The sequence below is a fragment of the Galeopterus variegatus genome, unplaced genomic scaffold (genome assembly GCF_000696425.1).
Source record: "Galeopterus variegatus unplaced genomic scaffold, G_variegatus-3.0.2 Scaffold27, whole genome shotgun sequence".
NCBI classification, from domain to species: Eukaryota; Metazoa; Chordata; class Mammalia; order Dermoptera; family Cynocephalidae; genus Galeopterus; species Galeopterus variegatus.
This window is the reverse complement of record NW_007726138.1, coordinates 951,045-977,417: the sequence shown is the minus strand read 5'-3', so window position 1 is coordinate 977,417 and position 26,373 is coordinate 951,045. Positions and strand designations below refer to the sequence as shown.

General features: G+C 40.4%; 1 protein-coding gene across 3 annotated transcripts in view; it reads left to right on the top strand.

The window, feature by feature from the left end:
- The window catches only part of DOCK4 (dedicator of cytokinesis 4), a 444,210-nt gene that overhangs the window by 277,946 nt on the left and 139,891 nt on the right, over nucleotides 1-26,373 (top strand). For all 3 annotated transcript variants that reach the window (XM_008569607.1, XM_008569604.1, XM_008569598.1), the window contains exons 14-16: nucleotides 7,810-7,934; nucleotides 8,833-8,995; nucleotides 17,240-17,346. In XM_008569607.1, coding sequence (XP_008567829.1) covers nucleotides 7,810-7,934; nucleotides 8,833-8,995; nucleotides 17,240-17,346 — 395 coding nt within the window. The remainder of the gene's footprint in view (nucleotides 1-7,809; nucleotides 7,935-8,832; nucleotides 8,996-17,239; nucleotides 17,347-26,373) is intronic.

Genomic DNA, 26,373 nt, shown 5'->3' with positions numbered 1-26,373 from the left:
CCCCCCCCCCCCCCCCCCCCCCCCCCCCCCCCCCCCCCCCCCCCCCCCCCCCCCACACACATACTCCTTTTCTTCTTTGGCTTCTTAATCTTCCAAATTAGATAGAGAAGGAGATGTATTTAGTGCCTTTTTTTTTTTTTTTTTTTTGCCGCTGGCCAGTAAGGGGATCTGAACCCTTGACCTTGGTGTTATAATATTTAGTTCTTTAAATAGCTGATAAAAACTTTACAACTCACTGGAATTTTTTTACATTGCGAAACATGCAGTCATTATTTTGTTTTCCTTTGTTATTTTCAGACTTGCCAATTAATTCTTGCCAGTAGCTATAATGAAAACTTGAGCCGGATTCTTCAATGAGAAAATGTATTTGAACAAAATTTCTGATCCCACTGTTACACTGACAATCTGCAAGCGTGACGTTTTTTTCATTTTCTAGACTTGTCCTTCAGAGCATCTTTAGTGTTCTGATAGGGGTCAGGACAGGTGAGGCCTGTGCTTACAACAACAGGACCAAGTTCATCAACACAGTCGCCGCCTCTCTGCAGAATGAATTATCTGTGGCCCTGGCAAGGACAAGAACATAAACAAAACTCTTTTTGAGGATCACACAGTGTAATCAGTGTCTAACTCTTCTTGAAATGGGAAAAATATAGAAACAGAAATTCTCTGCTTGGTTTTGCAATTGTACAGGCAGGTCTCTAGGTTGTCACCTAGGGTGAGCAGGCAATGTACCCACATGCTTTTGAGCCATCACAAAGTCCTCTGGGCCCTTCTCTGTGCTAAAGGTCTGTCATTCAGCACATTATGTCTTAGGCAATCTGATTTCCAATTAGGAAAAGTCACTTGCTGTGAAGTCCCATTGCCACAAACCACAAGCCCAATAACTCTGACAAGAGTTCCACGGTCTATTCTCTGAGCCTGTGAGAGAAGAGTAGCGAAAATATTTAAGTCAGTGCTCTCCAATAGATATATAACATGAGCCACAAATGTAATTTTAAATTTTCTGGTAGTCACTTAGAAAAGGGTAGGAAGAAAGAGGTGAAATTAGTTTGTTTTTTTTTTAAAGATGACCAGTAAGGGGATCTTAGTCCTTGGCTTGGTGTTGTCAGCACCGCACTCAGCCAGTGAGCTAACCGGCCATCCCTATATAGGATCCGAACCCGCAGCCTTGGTGTTACCAGCACCACACTCTCCTGAGTGAGCCATGGGCTGGCCCTGAGGTGAAATTAATTTTAACAGTATGTATTATTTAATGCAATACATCCTGTGTATTTTTAACAGGTAATCCATATAAAAAACTACTAATGGATTTTTTTACACACCTTCTTTAAACCTCAGTCTTTGAAGTTGCTGAGTATTGTACATTTACAACACATCTCTTTTCAGCCAAGTCACATTTTAAGTGCTCAGTTGCCACATGTGGTAGTAGTTACTGTATTGGACAGCCCAGGTCTAAATGTCTTAACAGACTTTGTGGGAAGCAGGGTCTGGGCCATTGCTGAGTATCAGGAAGGTCTAAGTTTCCATCCATCAGTCATTTTGGAGCAAAGCTAGCTGATGTGTCAGGAATGTCATGGGAAACCTGACCGCCCTCTCCTTAGCCTGAACATCCATTCTTACTCCAAGTTTAGGCACAGTTTTCTTCATCTCCATCATGATCTTTCTGCTTAATCTTCCCCACCTGTAACCTCTTTCCCTAGTGACTTGTTCCCACATATCAATTGGTTAAACTCACTCTTTGTTAGGGAACCCATTGTTAGTACTTTCTGGTACATTCACTTTTAGTAGATCTTTGAAGCTCCTAACCCTAAAAATAATTAAGTAAAAATGGTGGAGTGATAGGGTAGTGGGGGGGTTGAGATTGGGGGTAGTTTTGATATTGATCTCAAGATTTATTTAAGATTATTTTGCAAGTCTCATTCAGACTGAGCCTCCTTTTTCTTTGGTCTGTACACAATAGATAGGTTACATTTCTATTTCATCAAAGTTGACTAGATGATGATTTACAGGGCTGGGGTAAGAAGAATGTTATAGATATGTTTGCCTCATGTTTCATTTTTTTACACACATATAAATATTATTCTTTACTGCTTATTGATAGAGAAATTAGCAAATGGAGTTGACCCAGATGGTCTTATTTTGGAGAAAGTAGTGGGAACTAGTATGACATGATATGATCTTCCTTAAAAATGTATCCGAAGTCTAACCAAAGCTCACCACTGTCTAGTCCAAGTGACTGGGCCTCCACACCATACAGGTGCAACCACTTAGCCTAGAACTGAACCCCTGATCATGCCAGGAGATGGTGGTCTTTCAATCAATGAATGCTACAGTGATGGGGAGACATGGAGGCTAAGGTTCTCTCACGTCACTCTGAGGCTGTATTGGAGCTCCAGATCAGACTGTGGGAGGGGCTGGTGCCTCCTAAATTACGAAGCTTATAGCCCTTGTCATCCAGGGGTGTAGGGCTTTCTCCAACCAGCCCTGCCAGATCTCCATGCATTGCCCAAGAGTGTGATAGGCAGCAGGGAAAACCACAGCCTGTGCCTGCTCCTGCCTCCATGCAAATCTGTTCTGGAAAGCCTGTTGTGGTGCTATTGTATCATTTGCCTTCACTTGCTTGATTGTCATAAGCAAAAAATAAAAAGCTACCTCCCCAAAAGTTTAATGTCTTGTAGTACTCTCCAAAACACAAAGCAAAACAAAAATGCAAACAGACAGAAAATAGACAAAGCATTGTTGGGTTTTACTGAAGTGTACTCTGTGTGGGAAATCTGAAGTATAATATTAGATAGTTTTCAGTCCATCCATATGTTTTCCCTGTCTATGGTCTGCTTCAGTCTCCAGTTACCTGTGAATCTTTTCCCTGTCCCTTACCCCTCCTTGAAGGTATCCTGACGTGAGAGAAGGTGGAGTGTGGAAGGCACGTTGTATTAGTTTCTTATGGGTGCTGTAACAAATCACTACAGAGTGGCTTGAAACAACATAAATGTGTCCTATTACAGTTCTAGAGGTCAGAGGTTGCAGAGGTCTCATGGGGCTAAACTCAAGGTGTCACATGGCTGCATTTCTTCTGATGGCTTTGGGGGAAAATATTTCCTTGCCTTTTCCAGCTTGGGGAGGCTGTCTACATCCTTGGTTCATGGTCTGAAATCATTCCAACCTCTGCTTCCTTCATTGCATCCCCTTCTCTAACTCTGATCCTTCTGCCTACCCTCTTTTAAGGACTGTTATGATAATATTGGACTCACCCCAATAATCCAAGAAAATCTCCCTATCTCAAGATCCTTAATTTATTCACATCTGCAAAGTCTCTTTTGTCATGTAAGGTAACATATTCATAGGTTACAGGGATTCAGACCTGGACATCTTTAGGGAGGGGTACCATTCTTCCTACCACACACATGAAGGGCCATCCAGCCCAGCCATGTATCCAGTGCATGAATTTCCTCCTCAAGATCCCTGGTGGTGGTTTTTCTGATTCATACTTGAATATTTATGGTGCCCAAGAACACGTCATCACATTTTCTCTCAGTGGTGTTGGACCAGTCTCGCTGTACCTTCTATCCATTGGTTTGAGTTTTCTTGCTTGAAACATTAGCATTCTTAAATTCATTTAGCTGTCTTGTCTTCTTCATCCTTCCTGTGATGGGTTCCTTCTCCATATTGTTCTTGGTCTAGATGATACCATTTCTGTTTATCCTATAAAGATGGTCCCTACAACTGAAATGAGTGTGTCAAGACTGGTCTGACCAATGCAGAATAGCATAGGATTAATATCTTCCTTGCTCAAGTCACTTCTGGTGATGAAGACTGAATTGTCCTAACTTATTTGGTTGGTGGCCATTCTCACTTGGTTGAGTTACATTTTTTCATGGGTAAAGTGGGGTTCCTGATAATACCTTGGACATATTTCTTAATCTCTGCTCTTTAGTTTCCTCTTCTATAAAATGGAAATGATAGTGCCTTCTTAGAGAGATGTTCCACTTCTAGCATGTTGCAGAGGGCTAACACATAGTAGATACTCAGTAAGGTGTACTGCTGCTGTCGCACTACTAGGACTACTTCTCCTACCGTTGTCGTCATCATCAATAATCTAAGTTCCCAAAAAACCCTAAGTCATTTATGTATTTTCTTTTCTCTTTTTTTTAACTAAAGGACAGGAAATTTTCTTTTTCAGATCCATAAATCTTGACAAATATTCAGTACAGGTAAGGTACTGGGCTAGCCCCTGTGACTGTGCAGTGGTTTACATGGTATGGGAGTCATGCACTCTGCGCCTTTATCCAAGACCCTCATAAACAGAACCAAGGATCAAGGTTTTCAGCTACTGATGGAAACCTCTTGCTCATTTAGGTTAAGCCATTAGTCAACCCATTTGACCGCAGTCACTGAACTCTTGAATTTTTCCCACTCGTGGTCTTTAACTTGTCTACAATGATATTTTGAGAAGGTTTCACATGTGTAAAGGTTTCCCAGCCAGTGGGCCTGCTAAGGAGAAGAAACTGTCGTGCACATCAAATTTGCAGAGTAGTAAATTTGAGAGGTGCAAGGTGTTAATAAACATTGTCGGGAGAACAGCTTTTCACACTGGTACTGAGACTCTATTTCATACTCACTTTATGGTTTCTCTCTTAATTAGCCAAGATGCTTTCTTAACACCATTTGGACGTATTGGTTTAATCTGGAGCCGACCTCAAGTATATTGATTTTAATTAGCACTTGTTTCAACTTTATCCTTCTGCATATTTTGGCAAAATGTGGCACCTTGCAGTATTGGGACATAGCAAGCTGCAAAGTTCCTGGGAGAGGTATATGCAGAAGGTCATCCAGGAGGACTGTTCTTCTTGCCTGTGTTCTCTTTTCAAAGAAATCTTGTTTTAATCTAAAGGATTTGAGAAAAGGGAGGTTACAGGGATAGTGACAGTTAAAGAACAGAGAATTAAAGCAAATGTGTAAGGTGTTTTAATTTATGAGTGTGTTGTGTTCCAGAAGTTCTGTTGTAAGTCATAGAAACAGCAGAACACAAGGAAGTAGTCTTGTCCTCCTCCTGCCTCTCCCATGGCTACCTCTGCTTTTACTCCACTCCCATTTTAATGACACAAAAACCTAAGTCCCAGAGGTTTCTATTGCCCTGTCTAAACTAATATCACACAGAAGCAGAGAGAGACTAGAACCTAGATCTCCTTATTCTGAATGTCCTATGAGCCTACAGCCTTTAAGTATATTTGAATTCAGAATCTATTTTGTAAGAAAGAGACAGAAGAATCCCACTGAGTTATAGGTTAAATAGGCTTTAGAGATTGGCTTAAGGAGCTAATACCCTTTCTTAACCTTGCTCCTTTGTCAAAACACACCATAACTTACTTGGGTCTCTCATCTTCTCATGAGTCCTTCTGTCATTAACTTGTTGAGAATGATAATTTCCCCCTCTGTCCCCATTCAGTACTCCCTATGTCCCTTCTCTGTCTTACTTTTATCCACAGCAGTTGTTATAGTTCAACGTGCTATGTATTTTATTTATTAAAGATCTATTCCTACTAGAATCTAGACTCTGGGGGCTCTGTTCATAGCTGAATCTGCTGGGCCTAGAATAACAGTATCTGGCACACAGTAGGTGCTCAAGAAATGTTTGTTTAATGAGTACATGGAAAAAGAATTTTGTGACACTGGAGTACATTCCCCCACCTTCCCTCCTTTGGGCCTAGCCTGTAGATAGGCACACACAGGATATCTTGCAAACCTCCCTCCCTGCCTCTTGCCTTCGCTGTAGTCTGAGTGTCCATCCAGCAGATGAGAGTGGAAAGCACCCTTCCAAGAAACACTCTTCATTTTGCAGGACAGTTAATCCCTATGTAGTTTGAGCAAGCTAATTACTCATTGTGAGAAATTCCTAAGATAAAAACCTCTCTAGCTATACTTTCCATTAATCAGTGTTTGTTTTATAGTATATCTGTAAGCAGAACTACTTGTTATGTGTCAGCTCTCCAAGAAGCAAAGGAATTTTGCTGTTGGTAGCTAACATCTTTTGCTCTAAAGTGCGTTGACTTGAGTGTTGTTATCCTACCTGCCAAATCTGTTAGTGGGAAAACTATTGTCAAGAATTTCCTCCCAAACCTCCTGATGAACTAGCATGTGTGTACATGATTAGTGTACCAGACCTATTTTTCATTTGTTGAAGCTGGTTGATTCAGAGGACAAAGCTTGTGAATTTGCTGTTCATTCTATAATGGAATTGTTAAAATAAATAACATTTAGAGAGTGTATGTGTATAGTAAAAATATATATATAATAACTGAAGTGGGTTATAAAAAATCTAGCAAATTTATAAAAGTTACTGAGCCATTGTCTAAAAGTTTTGAAAAAAAATAGTTAAATCAATAAACTCTGAAAGTATACAAATGAATTTTAAATATGTTGAAATATGATGCTTTTCTCCTGGACTTCTAAGTTCATTGCCTTCCCAAAAGTAGGTTTGCATGAGCTGTATGAGAGTCTAGAAGTTCAGAAGCCAGAGACCTCTGTATCAGTTGTGTCCACTAATGTAGGTTTTATATACTCTTTGTAAAGGATGGTTAGGATTTAATACTTTTTAGAACTTACTCTGTTCTTCTAGTTTATGGCCCATCTGTTTGTCAGCCCAGGTCATTCACAAATGATGCCATTAAAAAAAAAAAAAAAGTTGGTCTTTATGGAAGAAGGTGAGGAGGAGATCAGGCACACTGGTACTGGAGAGCCAGGGTACTTTCTTGTACACATTTTAGTCAGGAAGTTTTATAAATCTCCCAATTGTGGGCATATTTTCTGGTTACTTTTCCTTCTAGCAATTTGCTTTCTTATGGGGATGTTTTTTATTAGAAAACCAAGATTGTTAACTTTTGGTCTTTCAAATTTTTGAAACCTACGTTAAGTAAAAGCAAATTCAACCTTGCCATCCCCCCAATATTTATCTTCCAAAACTTTCTAGAAGCACTTCATTTACTTATTTCTTAATTCCCTGTCCATTCACCACTTCTCCCTAATTCAATTCTTATAAAAGGGATAAAAGCATGCTGTTAGCACATTTGTCTAAGTTTGCTAGTTGGCATTAAATTTCTCTCTCTCTTTTTTTCTTGTAGTGATAAGAAAGGGGTAAGATGAAAAAACATTCAAGTTTTATAAATCACAATGAGGAGAAAAAAAATAGATGGTATATGTGTACACAAAATATGTCAGTTTGAATCTAGGGCCTTTCTCATTTTATAGCTTGATGGTATGATATATTAAGCTGAGTTTGTCTGTATGACTGAATTATTTTACATCTGTGTTCATAAAGCAATATTGTAGATTCTTGCAGCAGTGAGATCATTTTGTCCATGAATTTTGGAAAAGATTTAAATTGTAATTGTACCTTTTGCAGTCCTTTTATTTCATTTCATTTAGGTATTTCTTCTACTCTCAAGTGCTGTGACTAGAAAGTAATAAGACTGGTTTCTATAAGCCACCCCTGCTAGGCTGTCATTTTGTAATCACACCTCATAAATGAAATGAGAGAAATATTGAAAAATGGTGAGACTTGATGCCCACTTTCTACTCAGTTCCAGTATTCACCTCCGAGATGTACATTGCAGAATTACTAATTCATGCTAGCTGAGGCTGGCTTTTATTATTCTTGGATGTTGGCAGGGAGGGTTGTGACCCTTTTATAAAAGTATAAATATATTTCATATGTATAACGCTATATTTTATAAACTAAAGTTTTTATGATAGAATACTTTATTACATTTTCAAATAATATATAACATGGTTTTAATTTTCCTTTCCTAATAGGTGAAATGAGAAATGATTTATACATCACTATAGAAAGAGGAGAATTTGAGAAAGGAGGGAAGAGTGTGGCCAGAAATGTGGAAGTTACAATGTTCATTGTGGATAGTAGTGGCCAGACCTTAAAGGTACATTAATACTGTATATTTTTTGGTAAAACAGTTCTACATAATTGCTTTGACTTCATATTCATTGTGATCAGTTAATTTCTGATTTGCAGTATTTTCTCTCTTATTTTTCTTCTCTACCCCTAAACTTTTCTTTTTTCCTTCTTTTTAATAATTAAAATGCCTCTCAGAAAAGAAAGTAGAAGTGCAAAATGAATTTTATATTTTGTTTAATTGTGTCAACAATCTCCTTATAGCAATTATTCCTTAAATGTAGTATTTTTTTTTTATGTCATTTCATTTTTTCCATTCATCTGTCATAGTTTTGGAGATGAATGCTTTTTCTTTGGCAATTGGTGTGTGTGTGTGTGTGTGTGTGTGTGTGTGTGTGTGTGTGTGTGTGTGTGTGTATCATTTTAATCCTGTGTATTCTCATTTCGACTGGAATAAAGTATGAAGACTGGGGTACTACTTACTAGTTGGGGTGATAATAGGAGGTTCCTTTATGGAAGAAGTGTTTTTCATGAGTGCCTTCTTCATGGTGAAGTACAATTACCTGTTCAAATTACCTGGGCCTTAGTGAGTCACCCACCAAGGGACAGAAAGGGCTTTTGACCACAGCAGGTTGGGAATTTTGCCACTTAGTTGAGCTCCAAGTGGGGCATGCAGTTGCCCATGTCACACACGTCTCTGGGGTCTGCTGTTGGCACCGAAAGCCCTGGGAGACAAGCATCAGAATTAACCAGTCACACCTGTTAGGCAGGAGTGAGGCCAGAAACAGCTCGGAAAAGGACCAGGGTGGTAATTTCACATGAAGTGCTGTTTGGGGAGCAGGCAGATCTAGCAAAGTGATTGCTCTGCTGTGTTCAAAGGAATCTTTCAATAAAGCTGTCTTTAACCTGTGTATTTCCTTTGTTAGGATTTTATCTCCTTCGGCTCTGGAGAGCCACCAGCTAGTGAATACCACTCGTTTGTGCTTTATCACAACAACAGTCCTAGGTGGTCTGAACTGCTGAAACTTCCTATTCCTGTGGATAAATTCCGGGGCGCGCACATCCGCTTTGAGTTTCGGCATTGTTCCAGTAAGTGTTTGGTGGGGTTAGCTACATGGCTCATTTGTTGTGTTGGGGTAGTCTGCTTGCTAAGTTATAATGACAATGTGAGCTGATCTGCAGAAAGCATGAGACAAATGAAAGACACACACACCCACGGCGCCCCCCGACCCCCAGGGGAAAATGAAGACTAGTGGGAATCCTGGGAGGTGAGTGGGCGGTCTCCTTCTGGAATAGCAAATAACCTCTATGGACACAGAGGAAGGAAGGAAAGGAGAAAAAAATAACCTATGGGAAATCTATAGGATTCTCCTGAAATTGATCTCTTTCTTAAAAATCAGTTTGTCACTTGCACAGTCTAGAAAGATTGGACAGAAAGGGGAGAGACAGCATTAAAAACTCCACTGGGAATGGCTGCTGGTTAGCTCATTCAGTTAGAGACAGTGGTGCTGATAACACCAAAGCCAGGGGTTGGATCCCCTTACCAGCCAACTGCAAAAAAACAAACAAAAAAACAAAGAAAAACCTTCACTGGGCCTAGTGGTCTTAGGCAACCCTGACTAGTCTGGTATCTCTGGAAGCAAGAGCTGATCTAGCTCCCAGACAGATCAGGAAAACAAAGTAGGACTTTTCTGGGCCTGTAAAGCCACAAGAGAAGCCTCTGTTAGGCTCAGATTTATATCTGGTTTGTGTATGTATATCCGCATCACTGTACAGTCTCAGACAGTATTCAGATGAGAAGCAAAAATGTCAGCCAGAATAGGCCTTAGAGATGATGTGAAGTAATTGTCTCGTTTTATAGATTTAAACCACCAAAGGCATAGAGATGTTATAGGATTTGTCCTGGTGGACATTACTATCTATAATGTTGTCATTTCTTGATGTCTGTATTTTAATTCTTTCACAGTTATTACCACCTTCTCAAGTCCCTACTTCCTGCCTCCAACAACCCCCAGCTCAGAGATCTTTTGATATTCCTTGTGTCCCTGAAGTGTGTCTTAGGCACTACCAGAATGTACATTGTGACTGGAGAAGGTTCTGGTGAATATTGCTTTGGGAGCATTGTAACAAGTGAGAGATACAGAAAAGAAGTAGCAGGCTCCTTTCCAGTCTGGAAGGAGTCAGGGCCTTGCCAAGAGATGTGCAGTGACTTCACCTGAGTGATGATATAACTCACCGAAGGTTCGGGCAGAGGAGGACCTTGTTCATTGCCAGTGCTGTGGCATATTTCAGAATTGGCTCAGGGGGCTCCATAAATTATGCTTTGTGAATGTTTCAGTGTGCGAGAAGATGGCTAACAGGGTCTTACCATTCTTCTAAATTCCCAGAAGAGTTTCATGTAAAGGACTTAAAGTAGGAAAACATAAAGAACTATTCCTTCTAACAATCTTTATTTTAAATTTTCACTTGGGTCTATTATGAGCTTTGAACTCTAAGGTAAGAAAAAGAGAAGAAATAAATGTAAAACAGTAGGGAAAGGGAAAAAGAGCATTTGGAGAAAATTGTTATAATTCAGAACTTGGGAAGCAGAATAAAGGTTATTTTCAGCAAAATCTGTTACATCTCTACCCTCTCGTCCTTGTACTTCAAACATTGTTCATAGATTTGGTTGTGTTTTTTTTTTTTTTTTTTTTCCTTTTTTTGTCTTTTTTTCGTGTCCGGCAACGGATCGCAACCCTCAATGTCGCGCCCGTACCGGACCGGGACCGGCAATGGGATTGCAACCCTTGGTGTTGCTCCCACACCTCGCTCAGCCAGTGAGCAGGAACCGGTCTGTATGCGGGATCCGAACCCTCGGCAGGAGCGCCATCGCACTCCCAAGCGGCGCACTGTAGCAGTGCGCCACCGGGCCGGCCCCTGGTTTTTTTTTTTTTTTTAGTGTTCATTATTGAAAGTCAGAAAAAATAGCAAAGTATAAAGAAGAAAAAAATCCCTATAATCCCACAAACAACGAGTAACCAATGTAATCATTTTATCACATGGGCTTCAAAATATTTTCCTGTGTCTACATATATTTATTCAAAAAACATTATTTATTTATAAAGCAATAATGCGAATATTTATTAAATACCCACTATGTGCCAAGCGCTTTACTGGTTACTGGAGCTACATCAGCAAACACAGCAAAACATCTCCTCTCACAGAGATTTCTTTCCAGACAGGGAGGACAGACAAGTGAGCAAATAAATACGTAATCTGTCAGGTAGTGACTGAGTGCAGTGAAGACTAAATTGGGGTTGGGGCTAGAAAGCGGTGGTGCTGTGTTGCTGTTTTGTATCAGGGAGTCAGGAAAGGCCTCTGTCAAGGAGATGTGTCAGCCTGAGCCATAGGGGAGGAGCTGGGGAAAAAGTGTTAAAGGCGGAGAGAACAGTAAGGACAAAAGACATGAGAATGAAACGTGCTTGGTGTTTTCTAGCAATAGCAAGGAGGCCGGAGAGGTAGTGGGGGAGCCAGGTCTTTGACTGTCTTATATGTCATGATGAGGGCTGTGGATTTTATTTGGAGTGAGGGAAGCTATTAGAGGATTTAGGGTAAAGATGAGTCTGGCTGCTGTATGAATAACAGATTGTAGGTGGGAACAAGAAGATCATTTGGGAGGCATTCATAGCCCTCCAAGTAAGAAATTAGTGCTCTGCATTAGGGTGGTAGTGGTTCGATTATTTTTCTACAGGTTATTGACAGATTGACAGATGTGAAAGAAGGAGAAGAGTCAAGGATGACCCCAGGATTTTGGCCTGAAAATGAAGTGCTCATTTAATGAACTAGGAAAGAAAACAAAGAATCTGTTTGGGGAGCAAAAATCAAACATTCTGTTTTAGACGTGTTAGTCTGAGATGCCTGTTGGACAATCAAGATGTCAATAGGCAGTTGAATAAGGTCCAGGTTAGAGACTTAAACTTGGGAATGAGAACATCTGGTTCAGTGGTCTGCTGTAAATATTTAATAACCAGCACTTGGTGGGTGGGGGGCAGCAAATACTCCCACAGTGGCCAATTTCACGCTACCAGTATGATGTCACAGAATGTGGAGTTGGGGAAAGATGTGCACGCCCAGCTCTTGTGAACCAGTATGATCCAGCTTTAGTACATCACTGATTTTGATGATTTTTAAAACCATGAGATGCATGAGATTCCTAAGTAGTAAGTTTAGGTAGCAAAGGAAAGTCCAGCAGTGGATCCCTAGAGCACCATATTAGACAGGGTTCTCCAGAGAGACAGAATTTATAGGACATGTGTATAAATATAAGAAAGGGGATTTATTAGGAGAATTGGCTCACACAGCTGTGAAGGCTGAGGAGTCCCATGATAGGCCAACTGCAAACTGGAGGCTAGTAGTGTGGCTCAGTCCAAGTCTGGAAGCCTTGCAACCAGGGAAGCAGATGATGTGATTCTCAGTCCAAGGCCAAAGGCTTGAGAGCCAGTGGTGCTCTGGTATAAGTCCTGGAACCTAGAGGCTAAAGAGTCTCCACTTCTGATGTCCATAGACAGGAGAGAAGAGTGTATTCCAGCTCCAGTGGATGGAGAGAGATTCACCTTTTCCTTTCTATTTATTCTCTCCAGGCTCCTAGCAGATTAGATGGTGCCCACCTGAGATCAGATCCTTCCCATCCAGTCCACTCAGGCCCACATGCTAATCCCTTCTGGAAACACTCTCATAGACATACACAAAAAGATAGCTTTACCAGGTTTCTAGGTATTCCTTAATCTAATCAAGTTCACACCTAAATTAACTATCACAGGCACTCATCACATTTAGAACTGGGAAAATGACAGGGAGCCATTAAGAGAGATTAAAAAGAAATAGCAAGTAAGTTGAAGGGCAATCAAGGAATAGAATCCAAGAGGCTAAATGAAGGCACTTTTTCAAGAGAAGATTGATCAGATGTGTCAGGTGCCAGTGATGAATCAAATACGGTGAGCAGAAAGAAATTATCATTTGATTTGGCATCATGGAAGTCATTGAATCTGACAAGTGGTTTTAGTGGATTTTTGGTGACGAAAGCCTGGCTGGCACATGTTCAAGAATGAGATGGAGGAAAGGAAGGGGAAGCAGAGAGTATAGATAGATCTTTTGAGAAGTTTTTCTATAAAGATTACAAGATCTGGGATCATGGGTGGGAAGGCTCAATATTGTCAGGATGTCACTTCTTCCCAACTTGAGTTATAGATTCAATACAGCTTCAGTCAAAATCCCAGCAAGTTATTTTGTGGATATCAACAAACTAATTCTGAAGTTTATATGGAGAAGCAAAAGATCCAGAATAGCCAACACAATGTTGACAGAGAATAACAAAATTGGAAAACTGACATTATCCAACTTCAAGACTTACTGTAAAGCTACAGTAATCAAGACAGTGTGGTATCATTAGAAGAACAGTCAAAAAGATCAATGGAACAGGATAGAGAGCCCTGAAATAGACCACATAAGTGTGGTCACCTGATCTTTGAGAAATGAGCAAAGGCAATACAGTGGAGCAAAGATAGCCTTTCAACAAATGGTTCTGGAAAAACTGGACATCCACATGCAAAAAAGTGAATCTACATACAGACCTTATACCCTTCACAAAAATTAACTCAAAATGGATCATAGATGTACAGGTAAAACCCAAGACTATAAAACTCATAGAAAATGATGTTGGAGAAAATCTAGATGATCTTGAGTTTGCTGATAACTTTTTAGATACAACACCAAAGGCATGATCCATGAAAAAAAGAATTGATAAGCTGGACTTCATAACAATTAAAATCCTCTACTCTGTGAAAGACACTGTCAAGAGAATGAAGACAAGCCACAGATTAGGAGAAAATATTTGCAAAAGACATATCTGATAAAGCACTATTATGCAAATTATACAAAGAGCTCTTAAAACTCAACAATGAGAAAACAAACAACCTGATTAAAAAATGGGCCAAAGACCTTAATAGACCCTTCACCAAAGAAGATATGCAGATGAAAAATAAGCATATGAAAAGTTGCTCCACATCACATGTCATCAGGGGAATGGAAATTAAAAGAACAGGAGATAACCACTACACACCTATTAGAATGACCAAGATCTAGAACAGAATGCTGGAAAGGATGTGGAGCACCAGGAAATCTCATTCATTGCTGATAGGAATGCAAAATAGTACAGCCACTTGGGAAGAATTTTTGAGAGTTTCTAACAAAACTAAACATATTCTCACCATATGATCTAGTAATCACACTTCTTAGTATCTATCCAAAGGACTTGAAAATTTATGCCAGCACAAAAACATACATGAATGTTTATAGCAGCTTTATTCATAATTGCCCAAACATGGAGACAACCAAGATGTCTTTGAGTAGGTGAATGGATAATTAAACTGTGGTACATCCAGACAATGGAATATTATTCATCACTAAAAAGAAATGAGCTATCAAGCCATGAAAAGACATGGAGGAAACTTAAATGCTTATCACCAAGTAGACGAAGCCAGTCTGAAAAAGGCATATACTGTATGATTCCAACTATATGACATTCTGGGAAATGCAAAACTCTGGAGACAATGAAAAGCTCAAGGGTTGCCAGGAGTTAGGGGAAGGAGAGAGGTGAACAGACAGAGCACTAAGCATTTTTAGGGCAATGAAACTACTCTCTATGATATAATAATGCTGGGTACATGTCATTATACATTTGTCCAAACCCATAGAATGTAAAACACCAAGAGTGATCCCTAATGCATTCTGTGGACTGTGGGCGATAATGATGTGTCAATGCAGGTTCATTGATTGTAGCAAATGTAGCACCATGGTGGGGAATGTCGATAGTGGGGGAGGCTGTGCATGTGTGAAGGCTGGGGACATATGGGAAATCTCTGTACCTTCTTCTCAGTATTGCTGTGCACCTAAAACTGCTCCAGAAAATAAAGGCTATTTTTAAAAAAAGAATAGAAGAGAGTAGAGAAACAGGATGGTAGCTGTATAGGAACATTGGATTTTTTTCCTTAAAGTTGGAGCTTTTAAAGCATGTTTATTTGATGGAAATGATTCAGTAGAGTGGAAAAAACTGGTATAGAAGAGAGAGGGGACAACTGTCCTTAGGTGGGGGAATGGGCGTGGAATCTAGTGCACAGGAGAATTGGCCTTGGGTAGGCACGTGGACAGTTGAGGATAGTACCAGAGGACACAAATGTGGGTAGGTTCACAGGTGAGTCCTGGACCTTGTGAGAGCTCTCTCCACATCCACCAAGAGTAAGGGGGATGTCAGCCTGTTGGAGACTTAAGAAGGGAAGAGGATGTATGAAACAATTGTCTAGAAAAGTAGGCAAGTGGGGAGTAGATTAGGTAAATGTAGAAGATTTGCTCACCTAAGGATTCCTTTGTGGTTAGTGCTGAATTCCTTTGGTTTAGCATCAATTAAAGTGAAATTAGTCAAGTTTGGCACAAAGTAACCTGCAAGTTGGATTTAACCAGGATGAAGTGTTACAATGGAAGTGTGGAGTGAGGGGATTGAGGGTATTTGCAAGAAAGGGATTAGAATGATGGACACAGAAATGGGATGTGAGAGCACAGGGAGAAGGAGGGGAGGCTGTATGAACTGGGGATCCCAGGAGGCAGAATTGTTGGAGTTGTGGTACTAGAAAGAATGAATGGGAAAGTTAGGAGGTAGAATTCATTAATTTAGGGGTTTTTTCTTAGTATAAGGGGATCATTCTGTGCATACTGTGTATAACAGTCCATTCAGCTCATTAATCCTGATCTAATAGCTCAGGACAAATCATCATGCTCTTTAAATTTTGTTTGGTATTCATTTTTATTTTATAACAAAAGGCAAATTGGGGGAAATTATTGCTTTATTTCTTATCTTTGCTAATTTTGTGTGTTATGAAATCATTATTCTTTTTATCTTCCTGAATTGAATACTGCAGACCACACCAAAAAGACAAATAGTCAAATAAACTTAGGAAATTATTTCTAAATAAGTCATTTCCTCTAAATTATAACTTCCAGCACCACCATTAATGTGGAAATCTCTTCCCAGAGATCTTTGCTGTGATTTTTGCTCAACTTTATAAAACATCCGTATTTTTCCAGTTTCTCTCTGGGGTTGAAATTAATGATTTTAAAAGAAAGTCCTTTGGTGTAATCACATTTTCAGGGATGTCCTCATGCTAGGGGCCAACACCAGCCAGCCAAAATTTCTGTTCTCTGCATGAGGCTCCCCTTCCCTGTGGTTAGATGCTGAGAGCAATTGTAAGGGAATGATGTGTCGCTAAACCTCTTGCCTGATCTTCGGGATCACTGCATCTAACTCCTCCAGCTCGGGTCTTACTGCATCCCAAAGCTGAACTTTTCAATGCCACTGTAACATTCCATTTCCACACTTGTTTGGGAAAGAATAACCATCCAGCCCATAATAGGCTGCCGGTCCCGGAGAACACCTCCCTGCACATCTAAGCACAAAGGAGAGAGTCTAATTGAACAAACAAGGTTCTCTCAAGACTCTCTCCATTTTTGGAGAAAAGAAGCTTGGTGGAAAGAACTGGAATAGTATTTAAGAGATCTAGAGCAAGTCACCTAACAACTGCAATCTCAATTTCCTCATCTATAAACAATTCCTAATGATCCTTGGCACTTCTAGCCATTGTAATTCTTAATTAGGCATCTGGAAACCTCATTGCCTCACTTCTGGCTTCCCGGGTACTGCTACACTAAGGCTCTATTAAACGATAAGTCGCAATTCCTATTATCTTTAGTGTGCTTGACTCACTCCGAGGAGGCAGCTTCCACGGGGCTCACTGTGTGGATATAGGGAAAGAAGCTCTGTCATGGACCAAGGCACAGCTTAGTGATTCCCTTTGTGTGGGTAGTAAGCAAAACATCACATTTCACATTCATTCATTCACTTGTTCATTTATTTAACACATACTTATTGAGAACCTACTATGTTCTTGGCACTCTTTCAGACAATAAAACAGCTAAGAATCCTGCCCTCCGTGATGCTTGTGGCTGAGATGTGAGGAAAAGTACCAGGCAATCTACAAGTTTTTGAAAAAAGCATAATTTCAGATAGTGAGCCTCATGAAGAAAATCAGGCAAGGAATATAACTTGCAGATTAGGGGACAGGCGTTTGGTGTTAGAGGGTGGCTACTTTCAGTAATGTCCTATCATAAAAGCTGCTCTCCATTGTATAGAGGGAGCTGGGGGTGTGGGTGAGATTTCTTCATGATTGTGATTCTTGACAGATTATGTTTCTGAACACAGATGTGTAATCATGCGCTTAAGTAAGTAATTCTTTTTTTCCCCCACAGCAAAGGAGAAAGGAGAAAAGAAGTTGTTTGGCTTCTCTTTTGTCCCACTGATGCAGGAAGATGGTAGGACTCTTCCAGATGGCACTCATGAGCTCATTGTGCATAAGGTAACGTCAGTCACATGGTGGTGATGGGTGGTGAAGCACGGGGCTGAATTATTCACTCACTGTCTAATCATCACTCTGGAAATGGGAAAAAGTGACTGAGAATAATACTCTTGTAAGGTTGCTGGCAGGGAGAGTATCTTTTTGAAAGTATTATTTCTATAGGCTATGTCATATTCTAAAACATATTTGAAAGATTTATTTTTTCATCTTAATATAGGAGTAGGCATTTGGATAAGCCTGTATGTTGATCTTAAAGTCCTTTCTATTGCTGTGATAGGATTAAATAAACCTTACAAATAACTTTGTAAGTTCTGCCAATACATGCTTTCTTATCTAGATCTGTATACTCCCAGAGGTAAATTTAGCAAGGTCAGTGTTACATTTCTGTTTTGTCTGCTCTTCTCACTAAGCAAGCAGAGAGGTGGCTGTACTTTGTCATGACAGCTTTAGTAGCTGTCCTATTAAATCAAGAATTGTCATAAAACATTTAGAACAAAGTATTCTGTAGTAAGTGACAAAAAGAAAATTCATAAAGCAAGAACCCCATAGAAATTATCTAAGAATAATAGTAATAATGAAGTATAGAATAAAAATGTATTTTTAAAGTACTAAGGCAATTTTCTCCAAAATAGTTCTCTTTTGCATTTCTCCATTTCTGAAACCATGTGATATTCCAGGCCCTTGTGAGCTCTCACCTGCACTAATTGGGCCTGCTGACCTGGGTCATGTCTCCCTCTGTCCAAATTCCACCCAGACATTAAGGTGACCCTCTAATGGGCAGATCTGACCAGGTCACCTTCCAGTGTAAGACCCATCCAAAAGCTCCTTGTTGCTAAGAGAATAAGATTCAGGCCCCTCGGGGTGTGCCAGGCTTCCACCTCTCCATGGCTTCGCTTCTCACCACTGCCTGCCTCTCTCTGCTGGTTACTCAGTGCTACATCCACATCCACTTCTTTCTGCTGGTTCTCTCTGCTCTGCTCTGTCCGTGGGACTCCTGGAGTCCTGCCTTTCACTGCCTCTCCCCGTGACCAACTCCTGCTTGTCCCCTGAGCCTCACTTCAGCCACAACCTCCTTCAGGAACTGCCCCCCACTCCCTGGCCCAGCTCCCTATATTCCCAGCTGGCCAGGTGCCCTCACCTGGGCTTCATGGGTATCTGCACACATCTCTGACCATTTGCTTGTCACACTGTCCCAGAATTAACTTATCCCCGTAGATGTATGAGCCCCTTGAGAGCAACAACGGTGTCAGATGGGTTCTGGTATTCGGTAGATATGCAGTGAAGGTTTATTGAATGTATGAAGGAGATTACAAACAAAATCTTTCTTTCCCTTTGGATTTCTGCTAAAGAAATAAGTGGCAATGCCCAGTACCATCTGGCAATTTCTGTTTTTATGTGATATATATTTAGGTGTCTATTTATTCAATCATTCATTTTCTCATTATTTGTTCAACACATTTATTGACCACAGACTACAGTCAGGCACTGTTCTAGGTACTGGGAATGTAGCACCAACCAAAACAGTCAAATCTCTCGGCTTCTGGTACTTACATTCTCTCTCCTTCATCAAGAGACCTAAAGGAGCTAATAATGTCAAAATTCAAAGAAAAAATACGAGGTACTTCAAACAGTTCATGGAACGATTTGTATTATCTTTCAATTCTATATTTCCACAAACTTTTTGAAGTACTCTCATATTCTAAAGCAGAGTAAGCAGTGAAGCAAACAGAGGAACTTAATGTACGAGACATCTGGGGTGATCTATTTATCTCACCGTTAGGTCTGAGGCTCACTTATAAGAGATATGTATGTGACAGACAATGTTTTCAGCCATGGTTTTCCAAAAAACATAAATAGGACTTTGTGTAGATGTCTTTGTAATGTTAAATCTTGACTCAGAAAAGGCAGGGCTAAGATCATTAAAACTGGGCTCCCTCCCCTCAATATAGCATATCACATATGGACTCTCTCACCTCTGGATCAGAGGGTACTTCTTTGGCAGGTGCTCGATTTCAAGTCAGTCCTGGTTGATGTCTCTAAATCAGTGTGAATAATACCAAGATTCTCAGTTGCTGATGAGAGAGATCCATCTGCTTAAAATGCCAGAGAATAGGTAGCAGAGGTTGCTTCTGCATGTGAGCATTTAGGATTCCAACTAGTATTGATTCCCAGGCAGAGACAATTTTTCTCAGAAACAAAGCTTTGAATCAGTTGAAGCCCTTGCATAGATTTTGAGTTAGTATCCAGAATTCTAATCCATAAAGGAAAATTTATTTGAGCCTAAAAAATTTAAAGGGCAGTTGTTCCCAGTGGTTGTCCTTAACCATGGGGGAGCTCAGGATGATGTCTGTAGGTTGCCTAATTTGGGGCAGATCTACATTGTATTGATCCATCAGGAAGCATTAGCTCTGCAGAAAGACCCCCAATAGCTGAGTTTTCTTATGAACAGGGTTATTTAGTGTTGATTATTTAAAGAGTTATGAAATACCTGCCAAGTATAAAACTTTTATTTTTAGTCTGGTTGATGTTGTGGTTTCCTTTTCTCCTAGTACTAAGCCAACAAGTTCAGCTTCAGCTTAAAGCCACTTGCAGTATATGATTGTGAAACCATATCACCAGCAGAATGCTATCCTTCCTCTGCCATGGCAGGAAGGCACAGAGCCTGTTGATAATTGCAGCCTTTAGTTTGTTATTTAAAAAGAAAGAACGAAAGATGGGCAGAGAAGTGGATTTCAAATTATTGACTAAAAAAAAAACCCATTCAATAATTGAGATGTGTGTTGAGATGACTGTGATGGGTGTTGAGGGGGAGAGGAAGAACTGGGTCCTTACCTTCTCCTAATACCAAAATGCATTCCAGACTAAATGTAAAAATAGTTGTAAGAGCCTTAAATGTATGGGTGAACATTTTTATAACCAACAGTCTAGTGGAGGCCTTTCTAAATATGTCTCAAATGTTGGAAATCAAGTACAAAAAAGTTTACAAATTTTGCTACATAAAATTAAAAACTTTTTTGTTAATAAATCAATCATAATCAAGACTGAAAACACATAAAAAACTGATATATAGTTACAACACAGCTTACTATTTCCAATTTACCAAGAGTTATCATAAGTTAGTAAGAAAAAGAAAAATTGATAAATGCTTCAGGCTATTCAAAAATAGTATATGCAAATGTTTAAAATAAGTACATGAATAATTACAGAAATGTAAGTGAAATAAAGAATGGGAAGCCTTTTTTGCCAATCAGATTGGTAAAGATTTTTAAAACCCAGAATTAGAGATCAACATTAAGGGAAAAGTGAACAATCCACACTCATAGAGGAAATGTGAATGCTATTGTCCTTCAGGAGGGCAGTTTGGCAATACATAGATAAATTTTAAATGTGTATAAACTTTGACTTGGCCCTCCCACACGTTGGTATTTATTAGGAGAAATAATCACACAATACGAGCAAAGATAATCCAAGGATGATTATGGTAGACTCCTTACAATACGGAAAACTTGGAAGTAATCTAAATTCCCAGTAATGTAAATTTGGTTAAATAAATTAGTTATATCCCTATAATGAATGAAATAGTATGTATTTATGGAAATAATGCTTAGTGGAAATTTTTATATGCATAGAAAAATGTTTATGATATATTGATTAACATTACTTTATAGAAGTGTATATTTAGTATAATACCATTTTTATAAAACTTCTTAACTACATATCCATTTGCATATATGTGTATAGAGAAATGCTTGGAAGGATGTCATAAAATCTTAACAATGATTTTGTTTTTATTTTCACATTGCTTAAATTTTTTGTTAGTGGACAAGTGCCATTTTATAACATTAAAAATAATTTTTTCATTTTGAAAAAATAAAAATGGGGAACAGACAGGAAGTTAGACTTAGCCTTGTTTTATACCATTTAACTCAGGACTTTCATCTAACTAAAGACCATTATTCTGTCATGTAATCTTGACAGTAAGGTTTGTAGTAAAATTTTGAAGAGTATTAATTATCTGGGATCTTCATAAACTGTATTTTTGCTATTTATTGAAAGGTACTGCCCATGATATCAAAGGTTGATAACAAATGAAAAAAAATTTCTAAAAATGTCTTTAAATCTTTCTCGTGTATGTAATATGAATAGACTTTATTCATAGTAGGATGCTTAGGGTTAACTTGCTCTTTGTGTGAGGTATTAGTTTAAAAGACTCAATCCTAGAGATGGTTATAGTGTGGACTTAGCTGAATAAAGCTGCCTTCCTAAAAAAATAAAAATAAGTAAAAAAATAAATAAATAAATAATAAAGACTTAGCAGTGAGCTAAGAAGAAATCTGCTGTGTTGAAGGCTATTTAGCAGTCTAATTTGGGCCTAAAATTTGTAAGATGTATAGTTTCCCTTTGTGGCTATGGCTGGACCTGGTTTATGAGTGTGTTGTAAGGAAACCGTTCTTGCGGTTAATAGTCTGGCAAGGACCTGGACTCATCTTTGGGGTATGTCAAAGGAACCTTTGAATACATGTTTGGAGTGGTTTCCACCTGGAAATAAACTCTGAAATCTACAAAAATCTGCATATCATAGCTCTAGAAGGGTAAGTGAAATTACTTGATTACTCATCATTAGAGGTTTTGTCCTTTAAGAACCCCTTTTACAGCCTTCAGAACATCAGTAATACTCCCAAATGGCTGATGGATAAGTCCACTTGGGAATTGCTAATTTGCTAATAACAGTATTTAATCTTATTAAATTTGGTTTTTTTTTTAAATATTATTTTTTTACAATCTATGATGTTGTGGAGCAGTTGGGAGTGAGGGGAAGAGGGGAAAGGGGAAAGAAATAGGATGGAAGAAGGAGGAAGGGCAGGATTGAGGCCTGTGGCACCCCCCTCATTTCCACAGGGGACACCCTGGGGCTTCCAGCAGTGGCTTGGTCATTGCTGGGCTGGGTGCAGATGTCAGAGGGGTGTGGGAAAAGCTCTTGCCCCCCACCACACCAGCTCAGGAACCTGGGATCCTTCTTGCTGTGGCTCAGTGGTCATCGCTGGGCTGGTTGCACATTGTGGAGGGCATGGCCAAGGCTCTCGGCACCCCATGACCCTGGCTCGGGAGAGCACGGGGCACTTTTTACGGTGGCTTGGTGGTCATCACTGGGCTGGTTGTGAGCATTGGGAGGGGCATGGCTGAGGCCCCCGGCCCTCCCCACTTTCTGGCTTGGTAGCCCAGGGGACTTCCAGACCTTCTAGGTTTTACAGGTGTTCTTTGGTGAAATGAGACCTTTACTAGATAATATCAAACTTTGCCTCTGGTTGTGGGTACTTTGTTTTTTATTTCAGTTCTGTGTTGGATTATTTGCTATTCCCACCACTTGTTCTGCACTGGAACTAATTTGTTGTCCTTTGCTTACTTCTAAAATGGGGGGGACTTCCTGTGGGGATCAGTACTTGAGTTCTGTGGTTGAGCTAAATTGCTGTTTTGCTGCTGATTCCCTAGGGAATGCTTTTTGTGCAGCTCAGTCTTTAATGGTTGATGCTATAGGTACATCCAGCTCTCATGAGATCTGGTGCACTTGGGTTGTGTAGAAACTGGTCTGGGCCTGAGTATTTTCATCAAACTGCACCCCATGCAATTCTGTATTCCTGACCAGTCTCCTCTGAGTGGTCCTACACTGATTGAGGGGCGGATCAGCTGTCCTTGCTGTGCCCCAGCATTCCCCCAGTGGGCCCGTCTCCCTCACTGCCTGTGCTCCGAACATTTCCCATGGGACCGGCCTATGGCCAGTCCCTTGCAATGACTCACTGGCCTCTGAGTGCTTCCTTTTTTCTCAGTTGTTGTGGCTCCTCATTCCTATGTGGGTCCACGGGAACCCTATTAGTAGTCTTGCTGGCCTGGGGGCCACCAAGGCCCTCTTCTCCCTTGTCACCTCCAATCAACTTCATACAAAGGACACAGCTGTGGCTTCTGCCAGCTCCTGCTCTGTGTGCTCAGCAGCTCCAGCCTGGAAACGGCCAGGATTCAAAATGGTCAGAGTGGATTTTTCTTTCTCTCATCGTGGCTTCTCCTGCCTTCATAAACTCCATATGTCTCTTTTCCTTTTCCCCTGAGTTTTGGCAGCCCCAGCTTGGTGGTCATTGCTTATTTATAGTTGTAAATTGGTTGATTTGTAGGAGAGAGTGACACTGGGGACCATCTATTCCGCCATCTTGACCGGAAGTCCTAATCTTATTAAGTTTTGTTCTTTCAGTGCCTTCTGTTAGAATTGCTGTCTTCCTTAACTTTGTAGCCATATTTTGGCTACACCTGTCCACCTACCTGCTGAAAAGCAAGTTAAGAAGTGAGACTGAAATAATGAGTTAGGTGAATTCATTTTTCAAAAGTCAAGTCTCTTAAGCTGAGAGTCCAGAAAAGGAGGATGGGAAGACAGTAGCTGTGCACTGAGTCCCCATTCTGACCCATCCTGTACATGGTTTGTAGTCATTTGAGGTACAATCTGAAACACTTTCAGGTCCAGAAAAAATATAATAATAATATAGACAGCTTTCGAGAAATGGAGTTTTGTAAATTCATCACAGTTTATTGTCTACCACCACCATAGCTAACATGGCCAAACTCAAACAAGCTAGGGTTTTGCTTAGTAGAGAATCTCATTCCTGTAGTGGGATTTATTGGCTTCCTCATCCAGTGCATCTGAGCAGGAAAAGGGCCAGATAAGAAGTCAGCCAAATAGAAGATGATGCTGTTTCTTGGTTGGGGAGGGAGTAATTTAATGTGATGACCTAGACTGCAAAGGTCTATTGCAGGTTAATTTGTTTCACCTTTGCTACCTAAAACTTTATCCCTAATCCCTTTGTGGGCCATATCTTTCCCCATAAGTTTTCAGTTTCCTGTGCTATTTCCCATTTCCCAACTTGGTCTATAGTAGTCCAGCACAGCCACTCTTCACTGGCTACTGTCTTTGAAATGGACTCATCAGATTCAGTTGGAAGCTACTGCTCTCCACTTATCCTGAACTATAGTGTAGCCTCTTCCTATAGTATGTTTGCATTCATAAGTACAATGAAAAGATGAGGGGAATCTGAACATTGAGTTAGACCGATAGGTTTGCTACCTAGCTTGCTGTCCGTAGAATTCCACATGCTGCTGTAATTATTCTGAAAGAGACTTCCCCTGTAACCATGGTCAATAAATCTTAGACAAGCCAGAACATATCTGTCCACCCTCCCAAGCTTGGCCATAGAAGAATTGACCACTTAGCATCTGTTTTATTACATACTGTGAGAGTAATTTAAAAACAAACACCTGCATTTTTTTTTTTAAGTAACCTAATAAATTTAGCATGAAAGCTGAACAGGAAGAAAAATGCTAAGATATTTTAATAGGTAGTCTTGGTCCTGGCACTTAAGGCTATTTATGTGACGTGCAAAAAGTCCCTTCCATGCTAATAAATTAATACTTAATACTGCTACATCTTCAGTCTTCCCAAAATGTTCTGCCCTAACCGAAACCTGTCTCTCCTCTGCAGAGAGGGCTTCCTGTGTAGGTTCTGGAGTTGAGAGCTCGTCTTCTGAAGCCTTGTGTTCAGTGCCTGGAAATCACCTGTCTTCAAGTGCTCCAGTGCCTTTCAAAGATACTGGTTCTCCACCCTCTAGTAAAGAGCTCCCCGACCCTCCATAGGTGCATTCCATACAGTGCTGTACTTTCTACCTGTCCCACTTACTGTCTTCCACCAACATGTATTTTGGGGCCAGTAAGGAAGAGGGAAGGATGGGGTGGTGGGTGGTTGTTTACTTTCCCACAGTCAGCCTAGCCCCTAGTTCAGAGTCTTCTTCTGGTTGATCTGTCCAGTGCTGTGCCCTCTTGTTTCCGTGGCCACTTCAACCAGCAACCTTCATGTGTGTTCTACTTGACTGTGGGCCTTGCTTCATTCCCACACAGCAGGATCTCCATGTGGTGCAAAATAAATACTTGGTAATTGACTAGATTGGTGGGTGAAAGGGTGGGTGGAGGGATGAAATCATCCAGAAGCACTTCATATCAAAAATCTTGAATTCCCAATATCCTGACCACAACCTTTCAACATACCAATTTTTTAACTATACCTATTTTTCAGCCTTTTTCTCCTCCAGTAAACCCCTCCTGACTACTTTCTTCCCCTTCATATCCAGGATATTCCTTGATCCTTAGTTCTGCTATGCCTACATGGGAAATAAAAACCAGTCCTGGATCAATCTGTCAACATCGCCCTCTGCTATACCCAGCCCTAGGCAGCTGGGCATTACTGGAGGAAATGATACACTTGCTATGGATTAGCATCAGCCTGGTGGGTACAGATGCAGGACCAGCAACACTGCAGACAAACGATGCAGCTCCCTGCCTCTGTCCCCACTAGGGCTATTAACAAGCTTTTACCGTTTTTCCTGCCTCACCTCTTCCCTTCTACTTAACAGAGAAAACAGAAGCCATCAGACAGGAACTTCCTTAACTTCCTGTGCTCTTTGCCCTGCCACCTGCAAACTTATCCGCATCCTACCCTTTTTCCTGCTTCCTGTCTCAAGGGATGGGGCAAGACTCCTTGTCTCCAAGACTGATTCTTCCCCCTACCTCCCGTAGTATCTCCCTTCCTCCCGACTCCTCAGGGACCCTGCTCCTCCCAGTATCCTCTCTCTTTCCTCCTGCATCTATATATATTTCCTTTCTTCTGGCAGTATTCACTGAGATTTTAAACATGTTCAAATCTTTTTCTTTAAAAACATTTTTTCAATAGCCACCCCATTCCTTCTTCCCTTCCCACCATGGCAGCCAGTCTACACGACAAGCCAGTCTTCCCTCGCTGTCTCTACTTCCTTACATGCCATTTGTTCCCCAGACCGCTTCTGTCCCCACTGCTCAAGTGAAGCTTCTCCCCTCCAGATCACTAGTGCCACCCAGGGGCTAAACCACTGGACACTTTAAAAACCTTTCCTACTTGGCTTCCCTATAGTATGTTACACTGTTGATGATGCTCCTTCTTGGAAATCCTTCGTTCCTTGG